General features: G+C 42.3%; 1 protein-coding gene across 1 annotated transcript in view; it reads left to right on the top strand.

Annotated features, from left to right (window-relative positions):
• Positions 1-20,648, top strand: part of LOC102082351 (interphotoreceptor matrix proteoglycan 1a) — a 52,440-nt gene extending 31,792 nt beyond the window's left edge. Inside the window, exons 13-15 of the mRNA XM_025899067.1 lie at positions 220-439; positions 2,705-2,912; positions 20,565-20,648. Coding sequence (XP_025754852.1) covers positions 220-439; positions 2,705-2,912; positions 20,565-20,604 — 468 coding nt within the window. The 3' untranslated portion in view covers positions 20,605-20,648. The remainder of the gene's footprint in view (positions 1-219; positions 440-2,704; positions 2,913-20,564) is intronic.
• The last annotated feature ends 3,422 nt before the right edge of the window (positions 20,649-24,070 follow it).

Here is a 24,070-nt window from a genome sequence, read left to right as displayed (position 1 = left end):
CTTCAGTTTTGTTTTGTGAAGATTCTCCAAAGAGCTCAGAGAAAATGTGTAATTTTCCCTTTGTGTGTGTGTGTGTGTGCAGCTTCTCTTGTACAACAGATCAGTCATTTCGATGAATAAAACTCAGCACTTGGTTGTTAATATCAAATTATATCAAACAGTCAGACTCCCCTATGGCCTCTCAGGCCGCGTCACTCTCTGCTTCTTCTTCTTCTGCAGCTGCTGCCGTTCCTGCAGGCCAACCTGACAGGCTTCAAAAAACTGGAGATCCTCAACTTCAGGAAGGGCAGCGTGGTCGTCAACAGCAAGATGAAGTTCGCCAAGTCGGTGCCGTACAACATCACCGAGGCGGTCCACTGCATCCTGGAGGAGTTTTGCACCGCTGCCGCCAAGAAGCTGCACATCCAGATTGACACCCACTCTCTGGACATCGAACCAGGTACGCGAAACCCCACCAGGTTTGCAGGTATGCTGAGCTTTCTCTGCCCTGAACCGAAGTGCTTTCTGATCAGAGTCTGAATGTGAACTCCGGTCTGCTGCTCATTTACACCAGCCGGGCCTAAAATTATGAGCAGTGACAGGTGAGGTGAATAACAGTGATTATCTCTTCACCTGTTAGCGGGCGGGAGCAAGCCAACATTTTGTCCTCAAAGTTGATTTGTTAGAAGCAGGTAAAATGAGCGAGTGTAAGGATTGCCATTACAGTTTGACAAGGGCCAAGCTGTTCAGAGCGTCTCTTCACCTGCAGCTCTCATTGGGTGTTCCCGGTCTGCAGGGGTCAGTATCTATCAAAGTGGTCCAAGGAACAAACAGTGGTCATGGGCGGCTGAGGCTCACAGATGCATGTGGGGAACGAAGCCCGGCCCGTGTGGCTATTTTAGCTCAAATTGCAAAAAAAACTGGTTCTGATAGAAAGATGTCAGAATACACAGAACATCTGGCACTGCAGGCAGTCAGGGTGCCCACACTGACCCCATCCACCATGTTCTGCTGGGAAACCTTTGGTCCTGCCATCCACATGGACGTCACTTTGACATGTAACATCTACCTTAGCGGTGTTGCAGACCATGTACACCCTTTCATGGAAACAGTACTCCCTGATGGCTGTGTCTTTCATCAGGATAATGCACCCTGCCACAAACCAGAAATAGTTCAGGAACGGTTTGAGGTGTTGACTTGGCTCCCAGATTTCTCAGATCTCAGTCCAATCGAGCATCTGTGGGATGTTCTGGACAAACAAGTCCAATCCATGGAGGCTCCACCTCGCAGCTTAGAGGACTTAAAGGATCTGTCGCTTACATCTGGGTGTAGTTCCCACAGTGCACCTTCAGGAGTAGAGTGGAGTGCATGCCTCAACGGGTCCGTAGCAGTTTATAAAATAGAGCAATATAACACAGCAAGACAGTTTGTTTTGGCCGATGTTAGCAGTGATTAAAGCAAGCTCTGGTTCAGTGCTGATTCTACTGTTGTTCATATCTAAGAGTCCTTTTTGCATGCGATGGTGTTTTTATTCCTTAACATGAAAGATTAAAACGCCAGCATGCCGTTTCTTTTGTTAGCTGCAGTGCGGTGGTGTTTTATGATGTCAGGATTTCTTTTTATGTATGAGATATAAACAGGCATCTTAGAATAATTCACATTTGTTGTATCAGCAGCACTCCTCTGTATGCAGTTCACACTCTAAAAGCTTTGTGCTGTAATATTCTCCACAGATGAGTCTGAGGCAGGGAGCAGAGATCACAAACATTCAAACAGACTCAGTAATTAGGTCTATATGTCAAATCCAACGGCACACGGTGGGATCGTCAAGAACATTATAGGGCCCGAATAATAGTGATGAAGATGAGAAGTGAGCTGCAGAGAGGAGAAGTGCTGCTGCAACATCTTCTGTCTCGAGGCGCGTGTGTGTGTGTTTGTTGTGAACAAAGCTGCAGAAGCTGTGTGATTTTTATCACATCAGTACAGACCAACATCTCTGAGGAGTGTTCCCCAGCAAGGGGTACCTAATAAAGTGGCTAGCAAGACTAGATTTTGAACTAAAAAAGGCTATAAAGCGCTACATACACTGTAAAAACACAGGTAAATGCAGATTTATAAAACCTTAAATTCTCTTGTAGTTGATTTGAGGGTTACAATCAATCTCCCAAAAACTGTGCAGCGATATGTTTGATAGATTCCTCAAATCTGCAAGTTACACAGTCTAAGAAAAGTAGTAAGAGGGACATTTCACATACACAAATTAAATATGGCTATTTATTCCAAGTCATGATGTAAAAGCAGCTGTTTCTGTTCCAGCTGGCATACACTGATAAATATACAGTATAAATAAACAGGAACTCTCCAGGACACGAAGGCTGTAGACCCCCAGCAGAAGCCCTGATTCAAACACACATACTTGCTGATGTATGTTTGGATTACAGATATTGACCACGTGCTGTGGCTTCACAACATGACGTACTTCTCGTCCGTGACACCCTGCACACATGCTAATTTCCCCGGAGTGAATTTGACGTTTAGTCTCGGAAGCCGTCCACGCCTCGGGCTAAACCTTACATTTCATTGCAGAGCAGGAGGAGAGGATCTCATTAAAATCAAACACTCCTCAGCACCTCCAGGAGAGAGGAGGGTGGTTAGAGGAAGGCGCAGGAAACTCCTCCTGAATACTAATATGTGTCCACGTTTTTCTGCCTTCCTCTCCTTGCAGCTGATCAGGCCGATCCCTGCAAGTTCCAAGCCTGCGGTGAGTTTTCTCGCTGCGTGGTGAACGCCTGGACGAAGGAGGCGGAGTGTCAGTGCCAGTTGGGCTTCGTGTCAGTGGACGGCCTGCCCTGCCAGAGCCTGTGTGTCCTCCAGCCGAACTACTGCCAAGGAGGGGAGTGCCGCATAGTTCCCGGATACGGAGCCGTGTGCAGGTAAATGACGATGTATGCAGACTGTGTATCAGCAAGTCCACAGTTTGGTCTATAAAGTGTTACAAAGAACACAGAGCAGGAATCACAAAATGTATTATTTCTATAATTTTACAGTAAACACAATCACATCATCAGCATATAATGACAGCCTCAGTCTGTCCCACCATATTACTTATTACGCTGTGAATCAAGGAGATTTAGGACCTGATATGCAGAACTCTAGAGACAAAGAGTTAACTCAAAAAGCACATGAGATGAGGGACTTTCAAAATAAGACAGGAAGTAACAGAACTCAGGAACAGAAACAGCGTCCCAAACATTTTAGGGCTAGGGTTGTTTAAAGAAAAAACGAGTTAAGCAAAACTGAAGTAAACAAATAAATGAATGAAATCAAATAAAACCTTAGGTTAAAGCTAATAATAGGTTTTAATACCAAAAAAGACTGCAAATAAAAACTACCAACTGAAAAAACAGGAAGAAACATTCACAGTGGACAAGACTCAGCGAATGAAAACAGGATGAGCGTTAAATAGGATTTCTAGGTTGGCAGATTATTTGAGAGGGTGTGGAGTCGATTCACGGAAGGCAAATTTCATTGATAGCCAGAGCAGTGACCACTGATGTGTAGGAGCTGAATTGTGATTTCTGAGTGGATTTGGACAAACTGAACATAAAAGGGTCACCGCAGTTCAGCTGAGAAGTCATTAAAGGGCCGTTAAAGTTAAAACCAGCTCCAGTTTTGTAAAAGCTGACCTTCACGACTGATTTGACTGTTAAAAATACGATTTTTACGACATTCAGCTGAACAACAGAGCAGGAACACAGACCATGGGCAGCACGTGTTTCAGTTTTGGAGTGATGGTGAGGCAGAATTTAAATTTCGGGACCCGGGTTTGCAAACAGGTACAGCGGGCAAAGTCAGCGTTCAGTCATTTCAAAGTCCCGGCTGCAGGAATGTGGGAATAATCAATTCAGAGTGATTATGTGTGCCTGTCTTATCCTCACTCAGACTGAGCTGCCATTCTTTGAGCCGCTGGATTCAAACCAAGAGTCATAATTTTCATTACAGATGTATAATTTTTATCAGAGGGAGCTGGAGCCTGCCGGTGTATAATGTGATTTTCTGCTTTCTTTTTTTAAGTGGAATCGTTCTTTTTGTAAAGGGTCGTGATGCCTCGAGTTTAAGCTGTTCTCTGCAGCCTTCTTTAACTTTTTCTGTTAAAAGTAGAAAGTTATTCAGGCATTTTTTAACAACCTCAGCTTGGGGTTAACACAGGGTAACCTAAGCATGCAAAACAGAGGACTGAAGCCAACCTATACCCAATAAAATATGAGACAGGAATTAAACATACACAACAGTGTTAGCAATCACCTCAGTTGTAAACTGTGTCACTGAAATAAATAATAAATATGAGATCTGATTAGTAAACATCCATTGTTTAACCATTTATAGTCTGTCACAGCTGTCACAGGGAGAAGGGAGAGTGTTGGGAAATCAGTTTTACCCCGGTTCTTTTTTATTCCTCGGGCCTCCAGAGATGCACCGGACCCAGTAGTCATTTTTACAAAATCTTTATTCATCTTTATTCATCTTCATTTAAGCATGCACTTCTAGAAGGGAAGACAAGGCCGGTGTCCCTCTGCAACAATCTTCACCTCTTTGTTAGTTACACCCAGCTTTATAGAAGCGACCCCATCATAAAACCCCCACGGTGTGCTGCAAACTCTGTGTCTGTGTCTATGTGCACGAGCACGTGAGTGCCTGTGTGTGCGCGTACCCGTGTGTATGTGTGAGTGCACGTGAGTGAGTGTGCATATAGGTGTGGGAGTATATCAGTTAAAACACTGTGGGTATGTGTCTCTTCCTAGGGGCCATAAAAAACCATCTCCCTTCCAGACCACAGTTATCAAGTTACATATGTTGAGACCCCCACCTAGGTATGCCCTGAGGAATTTCCACTTAACATTAACTCCTTTCTGTCTTAGTTTCACAGTTCAAACTGGGGGGGGGTCTCCTAAGATCTACTCCTAAGTTCATGACACAGTCAGGCCTTTATTTATATCCAGGGCAGTGTCAGTGTCTCTACAATAATTCTACATTCTATCTAACACATTTCTAAACTCTAAAATAAGCTAAACATTCCTACAAATCCCCCTTTTTATCTGCCCTAAGGCAGATAAAACTACACTAAATCTTTCACCATAATGTTTTCATACTGTGACTCCCCATTTCCCAAAAGTGGCCTCCTGGTGTCGGACTTTGTATCAGTCTCCCACAGCACGATTGATGAGTCTTACGAACAAAGCTCTGATACAAGGCACACAACAACACCCACACGTCACTAATATTGCAGTAAAAACAGACAAAGAAACCATAATTGACATAATGAAACCTTTCCACTGCCCAAAGACAGAGGTCATCCACGCTTCCAGCCGGTTATCCACTCCCGAATGCTCATACATCGTGGTGGACAACGTCTTTAGGCCTTCCAGAGTTCGGGTCACAGAGCTGTCTGGAGCTGTGTTATTTAAAATAAAAGTACAATATATATCCCCAAACATCGCGCAATCGCCCCCTTTTTCCCCAACGACATATCTAACGCCATCCGATTTTGTACTGCCATTAAAGATGTTGGACCCAACTGCTCAACAGGCCCTTCAACTGCGTCCCTGGTAAAATTCGCCAGTCTCAGGACATTATAGTGCACATAATTGATACGATCCACATTCTTATTTGGAGTTACTGGAAAAAATGCAGAAATTATGGGAAGCTTTTCAAATCCTCCAGCAATTTGGTCAGCGAACTTAAATTCATTAGGCACACCCCTAGGAACCCCAATAGCATCTATGTATGTTGGTGATCCTAATGTCAGGTCAAACGATCCTGGTGGCCGTTTGGCCAACACATGACGTCTGCGCGTGGCTGTCAGTTGCGCGGTGCCGGGCTTAGCCAGCCGCACCCCCTTTTCTCCTACTAAAACGAGAGGTGCACCTAAACGTACCATGGCACAGAGACCAGAAGTCCCACTAGGAAGTCTAACATACAATCTGTACCCACCACAATAATAATACAAACCAGCACGTGCCCACAGGCCTATTTCAGTGCCGGTGTCTCTTGATAGCTTTCCTCTGGCCAGGTACGTCACAGTGCACCAATCGGCGTTAATCTCCCCGGCCTCATGCTCATGTCTGTCAGGGAAAAACACAGTAAAGTTAAAACATGTGTAGTTGGCTCTTCCCAATGTGAAAGGACGAAGTACAGTGTCATTACCTATTGGTGGAAACAAACTAGCCAACGTAGTACAATTACCTTCAGAAACCTCTTCTCTGGTGAGTCTTAGCATGCACTCAAATCCCCACTGGTCTTCGGGATATAGAGGAGCTGGTTCTGTGAAAAGATGTTGGCGGGCAGCTGCGCACGCCACACAATCTGAAACATTTTGTTCTCTAGCATTTTGGATGAGCCAGTCTGGCCAAAGATTGCTTTCACGATAGCCAGTGGCCATTGAAATGAGCTGTTTAGGTTTGAGTCTTGTATAATCTACCTCAATTATTTGTGGGCCCGATTCTGAAAGTGACAATGGTGGGGGAGGTGTTGATACAATTATTTCAGCCCCATCGGGTGCAGAATCTCTAAAATTAATTTTAACCAAACCGTATGGATCCTTCCCTGAGATGTCTGCCCCTATAAACAAATACACCACAGATCGGGCGGGCCACATGGTATCATACCAACGATTCAGTGACAGGGTCAACGGGTTCTGCCCGGCTGAGAAGTCCCGCTGAAACCCAAGCTTCTGCCACGTGGTGTCCTTGTAGGGGCGCCACGTGCCAGAATACTCCACTATGGTAGACCAGTACTCACACGGGCCCTTCCAATAAGTGGGATAGGGGTAGCCAAGCTTCTGATTATTACCCTCTATATCTACCATTGGATTGTAACCTACCCAGACATCATATCCCCGCCATGAACTGTTTAAACCTTTACATTTAATGACAGCACGAAAATCAAATGTATACGAAGCTGTGGACCCTTTAACGTGGTCCAACTCTATACCACCACAATAATCAAAACACTCATCTGATTTACCTGTTTCACGGCGTTTGGTTCGCTTCGCCGCAGCCTGTGATGGTGGAGTCGCCGGAGTGGGTTCAGGTCTGTCTCTGGGCAATTCACTTAGAAGAAAAATCACAGTTACAATAGCAACAGTTATCACACCTAACACTACCGTTTCTCTCCAATTTCCCCCTCAACCAGCCTAGAGAAGTTGACCTGATGTAAATGTAGATGAAAGGCTTGTCTGTTTACATCTTTTCCCATGCAGAAAGCTTCTCTGCAGAGCATCAAATCATTTGTGCCGTTCACAGAATCACAATTCCATCGCTGGACTTCCTCTGCGCCGTCACTTTTGGAGCTTGGCACGCTCTCTCCATCCCTCGATTCTCACGTTCCAACGCTGCTGAAGATTTTAAGGCAGAGCACGTCGTACACCTTAGCTGTCTTCCTCAACGTCAACGCCAACACTCTTTCATTTTATTTAAGATTTTGCTGTGCAGAGTCTCCTCATGACGATCTCCTGCGCGATGTCTGCTGTGCTGAAGGTGATCTCTCATCCTCCTCACGACTCTCTCCTGGCCTCAGCTCACATCTTGTGGACAATCTCCTCAGTCACTCCTTCTCGTCATGGCACCTCACAACATCTACAAATTAAAATGACACTCCTCTCCCCACATGGCTTCCGCCATGTGTCAACTCCCCAATGAGACATGTACAAGAATGTTGCACAGTCTCCCTAAAACAATCTCCAGGGTCTGTCCCTTGGAGCAGCCATACTCCAACCTGTAACCCTGTGTAAAAACATCAGTCAGCAATTAAATGTTTAGCTTGTCTAACTCCCAGCTCCACCTGTAGCCTGTATCCTGGAAGACAACGTCTGTTAAATCAAACTTCACATTTTCAACTGACTATAGATCATAAAAATAATAAAGTATTCAGCATAAAAGACAAGCATCATGTGCAGGTTTTCTCCAATCATTAAATCACTATTATTGCCATAATTTGTCCCAAATCATGAATCATCCTGATTTATTCCACAATTTAATCGGTGACTTTCCTTAAGCAATGTCACTCCACTCATTTTATCACTATGAGCTCAGTAGTGGCCAGCTAATGAGCCCATATTAAACTATTCCATAAACACTGCATCTCTTATTGTTTTCTCATGTCACTTGTCTGTTTTCTGCTGAATCCTCTACATGCACTCTTAGACAAAACAAACATTAGCAACACACATGGACAATCCTGGTGGTCAGGCGCCGGTCAAACGGTTCCAGAGGTGCTATAAAAGGCCATAAGGTTAAGCCTGCTGTAAAAGGAATGACACTGGTTTCAACACAGGATGTGTTTCACACTATTTTCACTTCTCCCCTGTAATATTCAACATTTTCCCAACAACACAGTGTAATAGCATAATCAACATATAGCCTGTAAACACAGTTCCCTTCACTCATAAACCCAGTAATCCTGTAGTAGAAAGAACATTAACCATTAGTGTGTCCTGCTATAACTCCCATAATCAAACACATGATTAACTCTCTGCTGTAGAAAAGAAATGTAAATGTTAACGCTGCGCACAAGCCCATGAATAACACACCCCTGATAGATTCTCAAACACAGAAAGTGGCATTTAAAAGGTTAAATCGTCACACAACCTAGGATGCTGCTGTCATCTTCCTGCTCCTGTAAAAAGAAACACATAAATTCATCCACCCTTTTGTCCTGTCTAGGTGGAGGTTAACCTTGAGTAGTGGTCAAGTCTTGTCAGCTTTTACCAGTCAGTCAGTTTTTTCTCTTTCACTCATTCATTCATTCATTCATTCATTCATTCATTCTTTCTTTGCTGGTAGTGGAAACTATCGTCGCATTTTCATTTCCACCCACAGCAAAATGACGTCATTTCAAAAAAGAAAAATAAGAACTTTAGATCGGATTATCTCGCTGAATCCTTTTTGGGCAGGGACTCATTCTCTAATTGTCCCAAATAAGCGGCTTTCTCCAGAGCCCATTGTAATTTTGGAGAAACTCACTTGCAACGGTTTTCTCAAAAATGTTGTATAGTGCTTTTAATTCCCGTCGTGCAGATCTGCTTAAAGAAAAGAAATTCACAAAGCGAAATCAGTGCACTGTTCAAAACAAAAAAATAAAATGAAAAATAACAGATAAAACTGAAAAACAAAAGTAAATAAAAATACAGAAGCCCGGTCTTAGGACTTGTCCCAGAATATTCTTTTCTAATGGGTGAAAACACACCAAATCTAAAACTTGGTGCCATGTTAAAACCTTCCCCATACATCAGGAACAAAAACAAAACAAAACAAAAAAAATCTGCCAGTTTTATTCATTTAAACTCTGGCTGCAGGATTCTGTTCACCCCTGTTATCATGTTCCCCAAAATAATACTAATTCAGTTGTCTATGTATCACTTCTCAACCCACTCAATAAACCAGACAGGATGATGGTAACAGTATTGCCTACTTAAAATTGTGTTTGATCCTAATGAGCTTCATTGCGTGTGTGTGTTAGTCGGGTTAATACATTTTCTATTTCTGTGTCCATTTATGTACCTTTCCCCTTTTTTCTGAAACAAAACTGCGTTCACTCCAAGTTTTGTTTCAGAAACATCTAAATGAAAAACTCTGTCATAGTCAGGCACAGCTAAACCCCAAATGCTTGCAGGTTACCATCGGCAACCACGCTGTGTGTCGTTAACCACTTCTACAAATACCCTCTTTGGATGTGTGACACTTTATGTATGATTTTGTATTCTCTGTAGTGCATATCACGTGCATGTGTGGTGTTGTCTTCCCATTTTTCTCTAACAGTACTCTTGCATACCTCAGTGCTTGTCTGCCTCCCCCTTTTGTGGTGGTCTGGACACTTTGTCTTGAAGTGGAGGATTGACAGTCGCTTGTCTCCCTGGATTCCTTAACCCAATTTGATTCCCCACACTAAAACAGCAGTCATCTGTCCTCACCTGCTCCTTTCTCTCCATTCTCCTCTCCCACCTTGCAGTCCAATGGCAGTCAGTCCTCTTCAGCTTTGTCCCATGTATACTCCCACTGTCTCTTTCATTGCCATCTTGCTCCAAACACGGCAAGTGTCAAACGCCAACAATCTTCTCAGAAGTCCTTCACACACAGTGAAGTTGCAGCTTGCTGGAAACGCATCTCCATTCATCCAATCAAGATGATGGATCTTCTCTTTCTGATGCCGTTTGCCCATAGTGCTGCTGGACCTCTCTGCTCAGGACTCTGGTATTGTCTCTTGGACTGCTGTCCACTGTTGATGTTCATGCTTGTGCTTCTGGACCTGCACTCTGTCTTCAGGGAGAGATTAGCTTCCTTGGAGCTTGCTTTTTCAGGATGAGGACGGGAAGCTGCAAAACAATTCAGCCAAAAATGCTGGCTGGGTGTTTCTATTTTTTTTATTTCTAATGATCTTAACCTATAATTTTCTTCTGACTGCTGCCCGTGGAGAATTGATCCAGGTCCGTTCCCCACCTGTAATCGACAGACTGAGAGACTTTCATTATTCACTGTGACTGCATATGTTTTCATCACTCCTAAAGCAACACATCTCAGCTTATTTTGTTTTGAACTCTACTGACTTTAAACCCCGAAAATAAAATTTTAATTATTCTTAACCGCAAACACAAAAAATCTTCTTGATGTTGTTGTTAATTATTTTCACCCACAATACTCCAAATTATGTTTTCTTTTGTGTCCAGCAGGGGAAGAAGATGACCTGTAGTGTCACTGCTTTCCCCAGTTGGAGACAATTTCCCACTCACACTTACACACTTTTTATTTTCTTTGTTTTTCATTATTTTCTTTCTCTCTTTTTTTTTTAAACACCCACACATCAACCTGTAAACTCACTCCTCCAAGCTCATTTTCCTTTCACCCCAACAGCTCTCATACAGTCAGCAAACAAATTCTCCATTCATCCTTGAGTACTTGGTCACCTTTAAATGTCACTATTAATTTTATCAATTTATTTATCATTAACTTAACACTAATCCACTGTTTAGTTTTTCTTTAGTTACTTTAGTTCATTTTCTCCTATTTGATCACTTTGATTTCTTAATTATTATTATTTCACAGGAAATCAACTAATGTACTTTTTCTCCCTTTTTGTCATCAAGTAATTCACACACACACACACTCACAGCCTGGTCACTCGCCCCCACCTTTCTTTCTCTCTCTCTCTCACACACACACACATTTTACTCCTCCTTTGTTCCACCTGTGAACCCACCCCTCGAGGCTGGCTCACACACACCTCATGCTTCTCACAATCCCATTCAAACTTTCTGTGAGACACCTTCTCTGCTGTGATTCAGGACAACGCCCTGATCAGCACAAAGAGTGGATATGGTCCGCTTTTTAGAACTCAACAAAAACAAAATTATAAACTCACGATCTTCAGATCGCAGCCTTTAACCGCGATTTCTCTTTTGTCTCAAAACACAGTCAGATTCAATCCCCAATAAACTCAGAATACACAACAATCAGTGGCACGGCCTCCCGTCCACATTCAGCACAGAAAACACAATCTTAAACTCAAATCTCTTAGTTCCTACACACACTCACACATTTCCCCAAACACACACTTACTTACCATACTTCAAACGAGACGCCGACTCTAACGGCGCTTTCAAACACACTACACAGCCCTCCTTCTGCATCAGGCACTGGTTCAACTCAGCTCGGAATCTAACCAGCGAAAGCAACCGATCCTGGTTTAATGCATACTTCAGACTGTGACAGGGACATCTCCCCGACTTAGTTATTTAAGGAGCCACGACCCCCCAGGTGACCATCCTGGACCTCCTGCCCTTACAGGTCTTCCCGACGCGTCCGACGGAAAGTGGGGCTGCCAAGCCCGTGACACGAGGCCTTTCAGCCCCGCTTTCTAACTAATAGTAACACACGTTTCCTGCTTTAACGCACGGAGGACGGATCACAACACCACCACTTTTTCCTAATAACTAATAGGGATGAAACACCGATTCTACTAATCCGTAACAAACGTCTCCTGCTTTAACGCACTGAGATTTTCTTACGGGGCGCTAAACATCAACCTGAAGTTCTTAACAAAAGTCTCTTGCTTTAGTCGTGCCGGGACGGACCTAGCTGCCCCTTTATGCTACTGAGTGAATTTACACTGAGATACGCTCAACTTAGCGAACAGATAATTTAGGCTTTAAACAATATGCACGGTTCGAAAATTAACAGGTCGTGCTTACCTTTTAATCATGTGAGCTAGCTCTCTGTTCGCCTCGTTTCACGATCTCAGCTCTGCCAATTCCTCTCTGGGCCTCGAGCGAATCCCGGGTTTTGGCACCAAAACTGTTGGAAAATCAGTTTTACCCCGGTTCTTTTTTATTCCTCGGGCCTCCAGAGATGCACCGGACCCAATAGTCATTTTTGCAAAATCTTTATTCATCGTTATTCATCTTTATTCATCTTCATTTAAGCATGCACTTCTAGAAGGGAAGACGAGGCCGGTGTCCCTCTGCAACAATCTTCACCTCTTTGTTAGTTACACCCAGCTTTATAGAAGTGACCCCATCATAAAACCCCCACGGTGTGCTGCAAACTCTGTGTCTGTGTCTATGTGCACGAGCACGTGAGTGCCTGTGTGTGCGCGTACCCGTGTGTATGTGTGAGTGCACGTGAGTGAGTGTGCATATAGGTGTGGGAGTATATCAGTTAAAACACTGTGGGTATGTGTCTCTTCCTAGGGGCCATAAAAAAACCATCTCCCTTCCAGACCACAGTTATCAAGTTACATATGTTGAGACCCCCACCTAGGTATGCCCTGAGGAATGTCCAGTTAACATTAACTCCTTTCTGTCTTAGTTTCACAGTTCAAACTGGGGGGGGGTCTCCTAAGATCTACTCCTAAGTTCATGACACAGTCAGGCCTTTATTTATATCCAGGGCAGTGATATAAATCTTCTTCTGTCACTGTGTGGTGTAACAGCCACTTTGCTTTCACTCTTCTGTCCAGTTCATCCCAAACCAGCTTGATGGGGATAAAGCCTGGAGACTGTGGCCACTTCATGTTTTCAAGCTCTTTTTTCCTGAGGTAGTTCTGGCATAGCTTGGACTTATGTTTTGGGTCATTATCTTGCTGTAGGATGAACCCTTGACCAACTACGTGCATACCAGAGGGTACTGCATGGTGCTGCAGAATGCTGTGGGAGCCGTTTTGGTTCATGACCATCACACTTCCATGTTTGCCAGTTAATGGCACACACTAAGTCTTAAATCCTTTCACCTACTTGACGGCGTACAAAGATCCTGCGTGATAAACCAAAGATTTCAAATTTTGATTCCTCCTTCCAGTCTTCAGTCAATGGCAGCGTTTCATGACCCAGCCAAGCCTCTTTGTCATATTCTGTCGTCTTAGCGATGGCTTTCTTGCTGCAACTCGTCCTGTCAAACCTGCAGCAAGTCTTCTCTTCACAGTTGAAACTGAGACTTGCTACGACCACTATTAAGCTGTGCTTGAAGCTGCTATCCTGTGAGCCGCCTATCACGCAAGCTGTTAACTCTCAGAAAACTTGCCCCATGATTCAGTTGTGGCTTTGGGTCTGCCAGACCTCTTCCTGTCAGAGTTTTCCCCAGTTTCTGAGTGCCTTTTGATGGTGAAGAAAACTGTACTCACTGTCACCTTTACTTTCTCTGCAATTTCTCTGTAGGAAATAGAAAGTGCTACGTACATTTCATTGAAACTTGTGGTGCGTGGTTGAACTTAGAACATCTGAGGCGTAACCGCCAGCTGTTAGCTGCTGTGATACGTTTTAAATCGTGGCAGGATGATGTCGGCTGTCCACAGACGCCTTTGAAGAACAGTGGCCCATTCCTCAAGCACTTAAAAGCTTCATTAATATCATGTTTCATTAACTGTCAGCTCACATGCAGATTTTTTATTACATTATGAACGTTTAACTGAATTAAAAGTTATCCTCGGGCCTCTTAATAAACTGCACTGCTGGGAGCGGCGGCGGTTTTAAATCTGAGACATTTAAAGACGGACAGGGTGAGATAATGGCTGGAAAGACTTTTTTTTTCAACTCTTATGGAAACTTTGAAGGAAATCTGCGACACTCTGCTTGTGTTTTTTTGTTTGTTTGTTTTTTTATTGTATTTAATCCCATAACACCAAACATCTGTCTGCTGAAACAAACAGACTCAGTAACAGCAGCTGCTCTCTGCGCTTTTATCAACATTTGTTCAGGACTATTTTTACTGCTGTTTAATCCACGTTTAGTGTGTGTGTGTGTGTGTGTGTGTGTGTGTGTGTGTGTGTGTGTGTGTGTGTGTGTGTGTGTGTGTGTCAGTCAACTTTGGCAGTCGAGATGTAACGTAGTGCCGTACTCATCCTAAAGATTAACTCTGTCTGATGCTTTGGTTTATAGCAAAATGTTGCTTAACACTGTGATAGTGATTTTGGTAACCGTTAGAGAAAAAAGAAAAATCTTTGCACATGTGGTTCATCAAACAGATGGATACGAGATGGATAAACAGATCCAACGCTGCAAAGAAAATTGATTTAATGTTTTGGTTTATTTTTGTGGGTTTTGTCACTTTGTGACTGAGGGATTGATTGTGCGATTGATATTTTTCAGTTTGTTGTCACTTTAATGGTCAAATGATGGAAAAATTGCCCCAAATAGCTTTAATGTGCCTGTGAATTCAGACTGGTCATGCATGTATTAAATAATATCTTTGTGCACAGCCTTTCGCAGTCTTCTGCTCTGCTGTGGCGTTTACCCTCCTTTTCTCTGTCTGATCCGTCCCTCCATCCTCCAGCCCCTCACCACTGTAAATCAATGCTAAGTTGATTTTTAACGGAGAGAAAGCGTTTTTTCTTTTATTAACTACCTGCGGAGAGTCGCTGCCGCTCAACGGCCAGAAAAATCTCATTTCAGCACCGTTACATGCCAGCACCTCGCCTCCTGACACACAGCACCTCAGAGATTCTCGCGCTCAAACGTTGATTTTCCATCAGCTCAACCTTTCCACAGATAGTTTTGGGTCTGCATTGTTTCACCTGTCAGACAGCACAAACTTCATTTTCTGGATCTGCAGTGGTGAGACATTAGAGAAACCACGAAACCGTAAAACACTCATTAAAACGCCATCGTTACAGCTTCTGTGTCCACAGATTAACAGGCAGGAGATCCACAGCTCTGAGCTTCTAGACTGAAGACTTCTTTTATTGTTCGTTGGAGGAAAATACAAGAAAACTAAGAAGAAATGTGGTGTATTAGAGGCTAATCCTTTGTGATCTCCTTTGAATTCATCTTGTTAAGCGTTGTTGTAAAATCCTGACCTACACGAAGCCCAGTTGTTAAAGCCTACAGCAGGAAAATAAGGGACAGCACAGCAGCTAATTTGAATATCATAATTGGAGGTTCAGATTAAAAACGGAAGAGTGTCGTTACGGAAATCTTGTAGTTTCTTGTTTCTCAAAATACCAAATAAAAAGTAAATATGGTGCTTTTGGATAAACTTGAAGTTATAATTCCTTAAACTGTGATAAATTTGGAGGATATGGTTAACAGCTCTCTTGCTTCAACCTTGAATGGCTCAAGACTTTTGCACAGCACTCTAAACAAGTGACAACATTTTTCCACATTCTTTCTTTTTCTTATTTCTGTATTCACTCTTTGACCTTCCTGACCACGGCGTGATCACCACACGTGAGGGAGGGTTAGGATTAGCAGCACAAACACAGCAACACAGCACAGATGCAAAACAAATTCCCGTTTTCTTTATGATTCCATCAAAAACAGGAAAAGCGTGCGGACAGCTGCACCTACGGTACTCGTAGCGACAGCCCACGTACCTCTGCAGGGGAGGAGGGCTATGTTTACCAAGTAACTGGATATAAATAATGAAAAATTTCATCAATCAGAAGAAAAAGAGCATTTTTAGGGGCACAGGAATTTATATTTGGATGGTGCTTGGAAACTATTTTGATTTCCTTTATTATCTTGGGGGATTTCTTGTCTCTTTGTAGGCCGCGGACAGCAGACAGATTAGAGGAAATGTGAGGAGGAGGGGGAGAGATGGTTTCCAGGGACACACAAATACACGGTCAGCATCTTAGCCCAGTGATCCACAACCAGGGGTATTTGTTCTGTAATTGCCAACGGCTTCTAGGAAAGAGTGAAGCAGCAGTAGTAATTGGATAAATGTGATATTTCTGCATTTTATAAATAAGTAAACGCAGTTCAGGCTTCAATGCTCGTGGCCACAAATGACAGGTGAAGTGCAGAAAGATGTGCACCTGAAGCAAAGTCTGACATCTGATTTTCTGACATTTAGTCGATAACCCGAATGTCGTCATTTGCATTCGGAGCCGAGGACACGGACGTGATTTTTCCCTGAACCGGAGCTGCGGTTTGTGGTTTTGTTTAACATGAATATTTGATCGGCCCGACTCGCAGGAGCAGCAGAAAGAAACCGCTGCCGGTTTCTTCCTGAAACGCTCTTCTGTCTTGATGGATTGAGGGGGTTGCGGTCGACTTAGATTTGCCACATTTCATTAACACTGAACCCTGTTAGGTCTAATCCAGCGTCCAGACCGGCCGAGAGAGGACAAAGAAACCAAAAACAGCCGTAAACACCGAACACCACCCGGCAGGTTAATACCACGGCGCTGCACATTCCTTTTAATCTCGTTTGGCTGCCTGACAGCACAGCGAGCTGGCAGCAGTGAAATGGTTTTGTGTAAGTTAAACGCTTTCTAATGAAAAGACTCCCCGAAAAGGCACACGGGAACGATTCCGAGGAGTCCCATTTCTTTTTCCTACAAAGATGTGCAGGTTTTCTTTGGCACCTTGCTCTCCATATGGCCCTGATACTCCAGGTCACGTTTCTTTAATCCTGCTCGCTGGCTGGCTCAGACTTGTTTTAGTTGGGTGTTTGCCCGGGTGAGTGCAGGTGTAACAGACTGGTTTTAGTGTCTAGGCATAAAACCATGTGTGGTTTTCTAATATGTGGTTTAAAGGGTGAAGCTGAGGAAGGTGGAGGTTTTAGTTACATGCAGGGTGAATCTTCAGTTGATATTTCAAAAATGTTTTTCCTCAGTAATGTGTTTTTGTCTGCTGCAAACTCCCACTGGGTGACTTTACCCACCAACCTGGCACAAATAAATGCTAATGTAGTGTTTTAAAGCAGGTATTGTGAAGTTATTTGAATTGCACAGTTTAAAAAAGAACGACTTTGGAGCATTAAAAATAAGACATTTAGTTTGTGTTGCAGAATATTAGTCTGTGTGTAATTTCTGTAGTTAAAATAGATAATTATGCACAGAGGCCCAAACCGTTTTTCGTAGCAGGCTGTAAATGCATTAATTTCTGCTCTAACATTAGACATTTTAACATCAAAGTCTACGGGGACCGACTCCTTTCTGGAGCGAGCCTTAAATGGACATTAGAGGAAGTAATGGAGCAGAGGAGAGCTGTCGCCTCATAGTAAGAAAGATCTCACTTTAAATCCTGCCGGTTGCCTTTCTTTGTGGTTCCTGTGTTGGTTTTCTGTCCACTAACTAGACCACTATTCACGTGACTTTAACAAAGGTCCAGTCACACAAGCCTAGTGAACCCTGGTAGCTGCTGGTTGCTAAAATGTATTATAGATGACCGGCTGAGTTGATAAAGGGGTTACGAAAACAGTTGTGATTGCTTCACAGATCCTAATATTGGTTCATGCATTAAAAAAAAGAAGTTTTTGCCAAATATAAAGGTTATTGATTGATTTGTCTCTCCAGTTTAGCTTTGAGATTTGTGGCTAATAGACTTACATTAGTTTATGTTAGCTAACTAGTGACAGAACCGATAGCTCAGAGGAAAATGAAGGGGATCACCTTTGTGCTGCTCCTGGCTGTAACAATGAGTTTTATGTTAACAAACCAAAGATATTCTTTACACTTTCACTCTCTCTCTTTAGCAGCAAGGGGTTCCTCGTTGTTTGGCTAGCAGCACTAAAAATCCACCTGTTAGCTGTAATGTTCGGGTTTGTAAAGCACTTTATAGATGAGAACACTGTTGAGGTTCATGAAAATTATAATAACCACATTCAAAGCCTTTGAGTAAATCTTACTCAGTTAATAGTCCATTAAATGGCTCTGAGCGGAACCAACCAACAAACCAACCCGGTGACATTCTGTACTTAAAAATCAAAAACTATAACTTTAAGCACAGAGTTCTTAACTCCAGCTTCACAGACAGAGTTACATGTATTTACATTTCCTGAGCAGGGCTTCAAAGTGTAAATGCACATAATGTTTCATGTACACTTTAAGATGTTGAAACAGATCATTTTGTTTCCCTTCAGAACTGTGATTTTTTTTTTAATTGAAATATTTTCCATTTCTGTTCTCCATCAAATTACTGAAGCTAATGTTTCAGTGGTTGGAGACGATAGAAGACAGAGATGAAGTCTGCACCCTCTCACAGCCATTTTCAACTGGTGTTAAAATGGAAACTCAAACAGTCAGTCCATCAGTCTACATTGAATTGGATAAATTTGGCTATTGTGTGCACTCTGTTTGCAACAATACGGTAAATCAGTGAAAACTGCTAATCTGATGCTGCTCAAATGCAGAGAAATTCACATTAACTGCTTACATTCAGAGTCCTGCCAGAAAACTCCCAGATTTGAAATAGAAATCCAGAAATAGTGACGTTGTTGCTGCCAAACAGCAATTTAACAGTAACATGATACAAGCGCTCTTTGATATTGGAACCAGAACAGAATGAAGGAAGATCATAAAGAAACTCAGTGTAATTAGTTCTTTAGTTTAAGATGAGAGTACCTCTGTGCAACCTCAGAAACAGCTCACACTTACACACTCTGTACAAGCCATTATCAGCAAAACAGCAATGAGACCATCCTGCAATATGATGCTACTGTACAACTGCAAGACCAGTGTATATTCAGGTTTTGCTGTCCACTAACTAGACAACTATTCACGTGACTTTAACAAAGGTCCAGTCACACAAGCCTAGAGACCAGTAAACCCGCTAAAATGTATTATTCCCTGACTGGTTGGCAAATAGTTGCTTGCAGTTGTAAGGTGAAATTGGTTGCTAAGATACGGTGCTGCATCAGAAACTACCTTGTGATTGGTTTGGTCACTCGCAGATTACCACAGTTGTCCACAGTTTCCATGGAAGATGCTGACTTCTGCAAACACTCACCAAGTTGCAAAGACAGAAATATTTCCCGTGTTTTAGACCAAATGCACATAAGACAGTAAAGCTTTGCAAGACATTAATATGCCACCCTGATTTATTGATGGATGTATTTCTTTATGTATTTTCCCTTTTACTGCAAGAGGGCTCTAATGCAAACGAATAATGTAAAGTAGTAAACTGTGAAAACTGGAAATGGGGAACATTTGCCTTCAAAATAAAAGTTGTGCCTCACCACTACAGCCAATGCATTCCAAAGTTTCACTTTGAAGGAGAGCATTTTCTGTTTCATCTTTGTTTCTTAATTTTCCAAGTGTTACTTACACTCTGAGAGCAGTTAGCCAGTGTTTGCAGACAAGTCTGTGTTTTCCATGCAAACTACAAGTGACCACAGCCATCTACTGCCCACCCAAGCAGTCACAGAGAGGTTTTCGGTGCAGCACAGTTTGTCTCTTTACAACCAGCCTCCTACAACTACTGGGCCGGTCTCTAGGACTTTGTGCCTGAGGCCTAATCTACCACTTAAGTCTGGTGTCATTAACCGTTTCCAGGTCCAAACCGGAATACACCGTGTTCTGACTGAGGGATTAAAACGTGTTAAGATTAAATATAATAAAATATTAAACATTAAAATGCGTTATAAAGACAACAGCCTTAATGAACGGAGTAGGAGTTTGGACAGGAAGCAGGGTTTATACGTCATCAGTTAACAACAAGATTCAATGGACTCCACAGCATCAACTTAATATTTCAGATGGAAATGTTTAATTTGCACAGCATAGCTGATACACACTTAAATGTGTATCAAATGGCTGTATGCTGCCCTTGGATGATGCTCCCTAAATGAAGTAAAAGAGAAGCGAGAGTTTTTATTTCAAATCAAGCTTCATGTTTGATCTGAGTAGCTATAAAACCAAATCACACTCCAGAGAGAGACACGCTCAGTTTGATTAACACCTGAGCTGGTCATTAAATAAAGCACATGTTCTGCGGTTGAAAATAAAAACACTGCATGTGTCTGAAGCTTTGTACTCGCAGGAGCTGAGCATCTGCTCATTTGCACCTCGGCTGTGAAGGAGGGACTGTTTGATTCCGTGCAGATAAACCGAAGTGGAAAGTTGTAAATCAGTCAGGTTCAGGCTCGAGGTGCTTCTCACAGGAGTTAAATGAACAGTCGGTTTGGTGTAATCTGCTGACAGTCCAGGTGATTTTTTTTTCTCTTTTCTCCGCAGGTCTTTTGAACATTTGCAGTATTTGCAGATCTTCTCTGATATCTGTGGCTTCAGGACAGAGGCTGATTTTGGTGCAGAGTTGCTGTAGCTGCAGTTTCATACCTGCCCACCTCATTTTTCTCTGCTTTTTCTTTTCTCTGCAGACACAAAGACGGCTATTCCCTCCCAGGCCTTTCCAGTTAAGAGAATATAAAGGATCGGACGGCACCTGAGAACACCACCACAGGTGAGAGGGGGCTGGAGAGAACATGATGCACGCTCAGCAGGGCTTCATTGTGTAAAATGGAGCTGATTAAGAAGTGGTAGTGTTATCAGATGATGCAGATAGCTCCCTCCTCCTTCTCCCAGTGTGAGATTAGCTCTAAACCCAAACACGAACACCTGTGTACGCCTTTACAGCACGATAAAATAATCACAGTAAGATAATCTGTCCTGCTAGTCTGAACCCCCGATTGGTTTAAAGCTGCTGTGTGTTTAGGCAGATGACCAGTGAGTAATTAAACCTCCCAAAGGAGGACGACTAAACCCTGACCTAACGCTGTTGTTTAGTACAAACTGTCCTGAGCCCACCTCTCACCTCCACTCTGATCCTCTTTCGGGGTCTGAGCCGCCACAAAGCTGCGAGGTAATTTCAGAGCATCTCCCCCTAACAAGAAAAACCCTGCAAACCGCATCTCTGAAAGGCTTTCAGAGAAAGATAAACCACGACAGCGGCTTGCAGCCTCCACCATGGACACGCGCCTTAAAGTCTTTGTTCTGCTGTGCCGGCTCCTGCATCACTCCGTGTACGTTTAGAAAGAGATCCCGAACCCTTGAAAAGGCTGAGGAGTTTACTGATGAGATTAACTGCAACACCGGAGAAGTTTAAGGGCAGAAAGCAGCATTTTGGATTCACAGTTACTAAACTGTGGAACTCTGGAAGTGGATGCACTTAACTCCTAATTAACTTAATTAACTGCTAGTCTTAAATACTTTTGTAATCTATTGATTTCAGTTTTTTATATGAAATCGTAAAATAAATAAAAAAGCCTGGTAGTGTAATGTAGCTCCAGTTTTTCTCCCCTGACACTTAAACTTAACACTGCTGTTTATTTCATATAAATAATGAAAGCACTAATTTTCTGTAATCTTAGTGAAGGAGAAACCACAACTGAATGACCAGAAAACTCAACGCTGAGACTTGGCTTTGAGTTCCATGAATATCGAAAACAAAACCTGCACTGAATGCATCTTGGTGTTTGGAGCTCTCCCAAACCCACATGAATAATTACAGGGGACATTAAGCTACAGCGATGATAGGAACAGCTAATAAATCTCCCTTCTTTGACCGTGTAAGTTTGTGGATTTTGTAAACACTGGACCACAAGTCGAGAGAGTTTATTGATATGTCACATCGACCAAAGTGCTTCAAAAATATTAAAACAAATGAAGCCATTAAGAAGCAATTAAAACCATCGGGTAAACAAATCAAGCCATTAAAGGCAATTAAAGCCCATCGTCTGGGAATCTACAGGGCTCGTTAACAGTGTAGGGTAAAACTGGTCCTAATCTGGGAAAGTTTGAGGGAGATGTCCTGATCTGGAAAGAAAAACTGTTTCAAGATTTACAATAATAAAAAGTAATCACTAATTTGTTATGTAAAGCATAAATTTACCTATTTATTGTTATACATTTTTTCTGGCTGTGGTGCCAAAGCTTTAATTCTCCAAAGGCTGCTCAATGACTGACATGTAAAACACCGATCTTGTTTCTTGTGTCTTTGAAACAGGAACTCATCGCGGCCTCATTCAGTCACTTGGTTTAAATTCAAGTTGATGCAGAGCTGAGGAGGTTCAGGACAAACCACTGGCTTCTACACTCCCCAGCGCTCTGAGCTTCATACCAGAGGACAATCAGCCATCGGGGAAAACAAACGTTTAGGCCATTTTAAAAATGTCAGACAGCCGTCGTCTGCAGCTGACAATGAAGAGGAGCTCAGGGGACAACCACAGCATCGATCGGGTCGATATCGATTGACCCTGGACTGCTTTTATATGCGTCTGCTGACTCTGTATGTCTGTAGGCTGTGTGTCACATGATTAGGAAGTAATCTGATGGTTCCCCCAGATATTAATGCAATTTAAAAACAACAAAAAAAGGTCTCAAGTGGTAGGTAGCAATTTGTTTCATACCAGCATAATTTTATGATGTTCAGATATTTTCTAGATAAATAATAGAGATGTTCTTTAACTTCCTATTGTACACCTGAACCTTATATGTATATGGAGTGAAGATGCAGTAGTGGTAAAAAAGCTATTACTTTTCTATCAAGTTTGATTTGAAGGACATTTGGATGCTTAATGAGGTTCAAATATCCAGTATTTATTATTTCTCTCATCTTTTATTAGATTTATTATGCCCCATACTTTATTTTTTTTTTATGTTTTGTGGTCTTGTCTTAATCCCAAGGTTGGGAATCTAGAGCTTTAAACTATGGCTAGCTATGGTGCAGTGCTGAGCTAATACTGATTGCTCAAGACCCCACGTTAGTAAAACATTTATGCATTGGCCAACCTTGATGTTAACACCTGGATCCTTTAAGATTTATCCACAGAATTTTTCTTGGATGTTACTGCAGAAATTAAGCTGTGGGAATACTTCCATGTTTTCTGTAGCAAGATGATTTACACTTTAACGAAACACTAACAAACTGTTGACGAACTACACCACTGTTGTAGAATTACGGAGTTCCTATGTTCGCCGTGAATATGTTGAGCATTACCATCACACCTTCTCTAGCACATGTAGTGGCTTCAAAATTCAGGAGTCGGATTATTACAGAATAATTGTATCTATTTTATGATGTAGAACAAAACATGAAATCAGGTGACCCATCAATAAAAACCCACCCACTTCCTTGACCTAACCCGAACCCTTCCATAACAAAACCAGTTAACCAAAGACATTTTTTTCAGGCGTCTTAAAAAAAAACCTTTAACAAGACCCACAGAGTTTTTTCATGTAGCACTATGTATGTGATTGTGTTTTTGGCATGGTAGTCATAAATCAATCACAGCACTTAGTGTTTGTTTCTTGTTTGCAGTTTTTGGTTGTGACTGTAATGCGAGCTGCTAACATTAAAAAACGTCTAACAACACATTTAATAGTGAAACAATTCAACACACCTAAACATAAAACAATACCACAAGCCATTTAGCATAAAGGCCCGATAAAAATATGCTAGTTAACTTTGGCATGAGTTTGTGGTTCCTTCTTTTATGCTACCTAGCTAACATGCCGACTACTAAAAAGTATTGAGCATTCTCAACTTTTGGACTGATTTAATTTCACTATCCCTATTATGATAGTGACAACTACCGTAACTATGGTCACTGACAACAATTTGACAGCAAAAGTGTAAAGTACACAATTTGAGATGCAGTGCAGTTGTCTATGGCTACAATAGCTGTTCAAAGGTGGCACCATTAGTGGGTGGCTGAATGCTAACATACCTAGAATGCCAGCTTTATTGAATACGTTTCTAACATTTGCATGCTAGCATACTAACATTTTACAGCAGAGCTGGGAGAGAATTAATTTGATCAGGTGGTGGCGCTAGAGGAACTGTCAGAGGATAACCAACATTTTTATTGTTCACCCATGGTAGTAT

The sequence above is a fragment of the Oreochromis niloticus genome, linkage group LG15 (genome assembly GCF_001858045.2).
Source record: "Oreochromis niloticus isolate F11D_XX linkage group LG15, O_niloticus_UMD_NMBU, whole genome shotgun sequence".
Classification (NCBI taxonomy): Eukaryota; Metazoa; Chordata; class Actinopteri; order Cichliformes; family Cichlidae; genus Oreochromis; species Oreochromis niloticus.
This window is presented reverse-complemented; position numbering and strand designations above follow the sequence as displayed.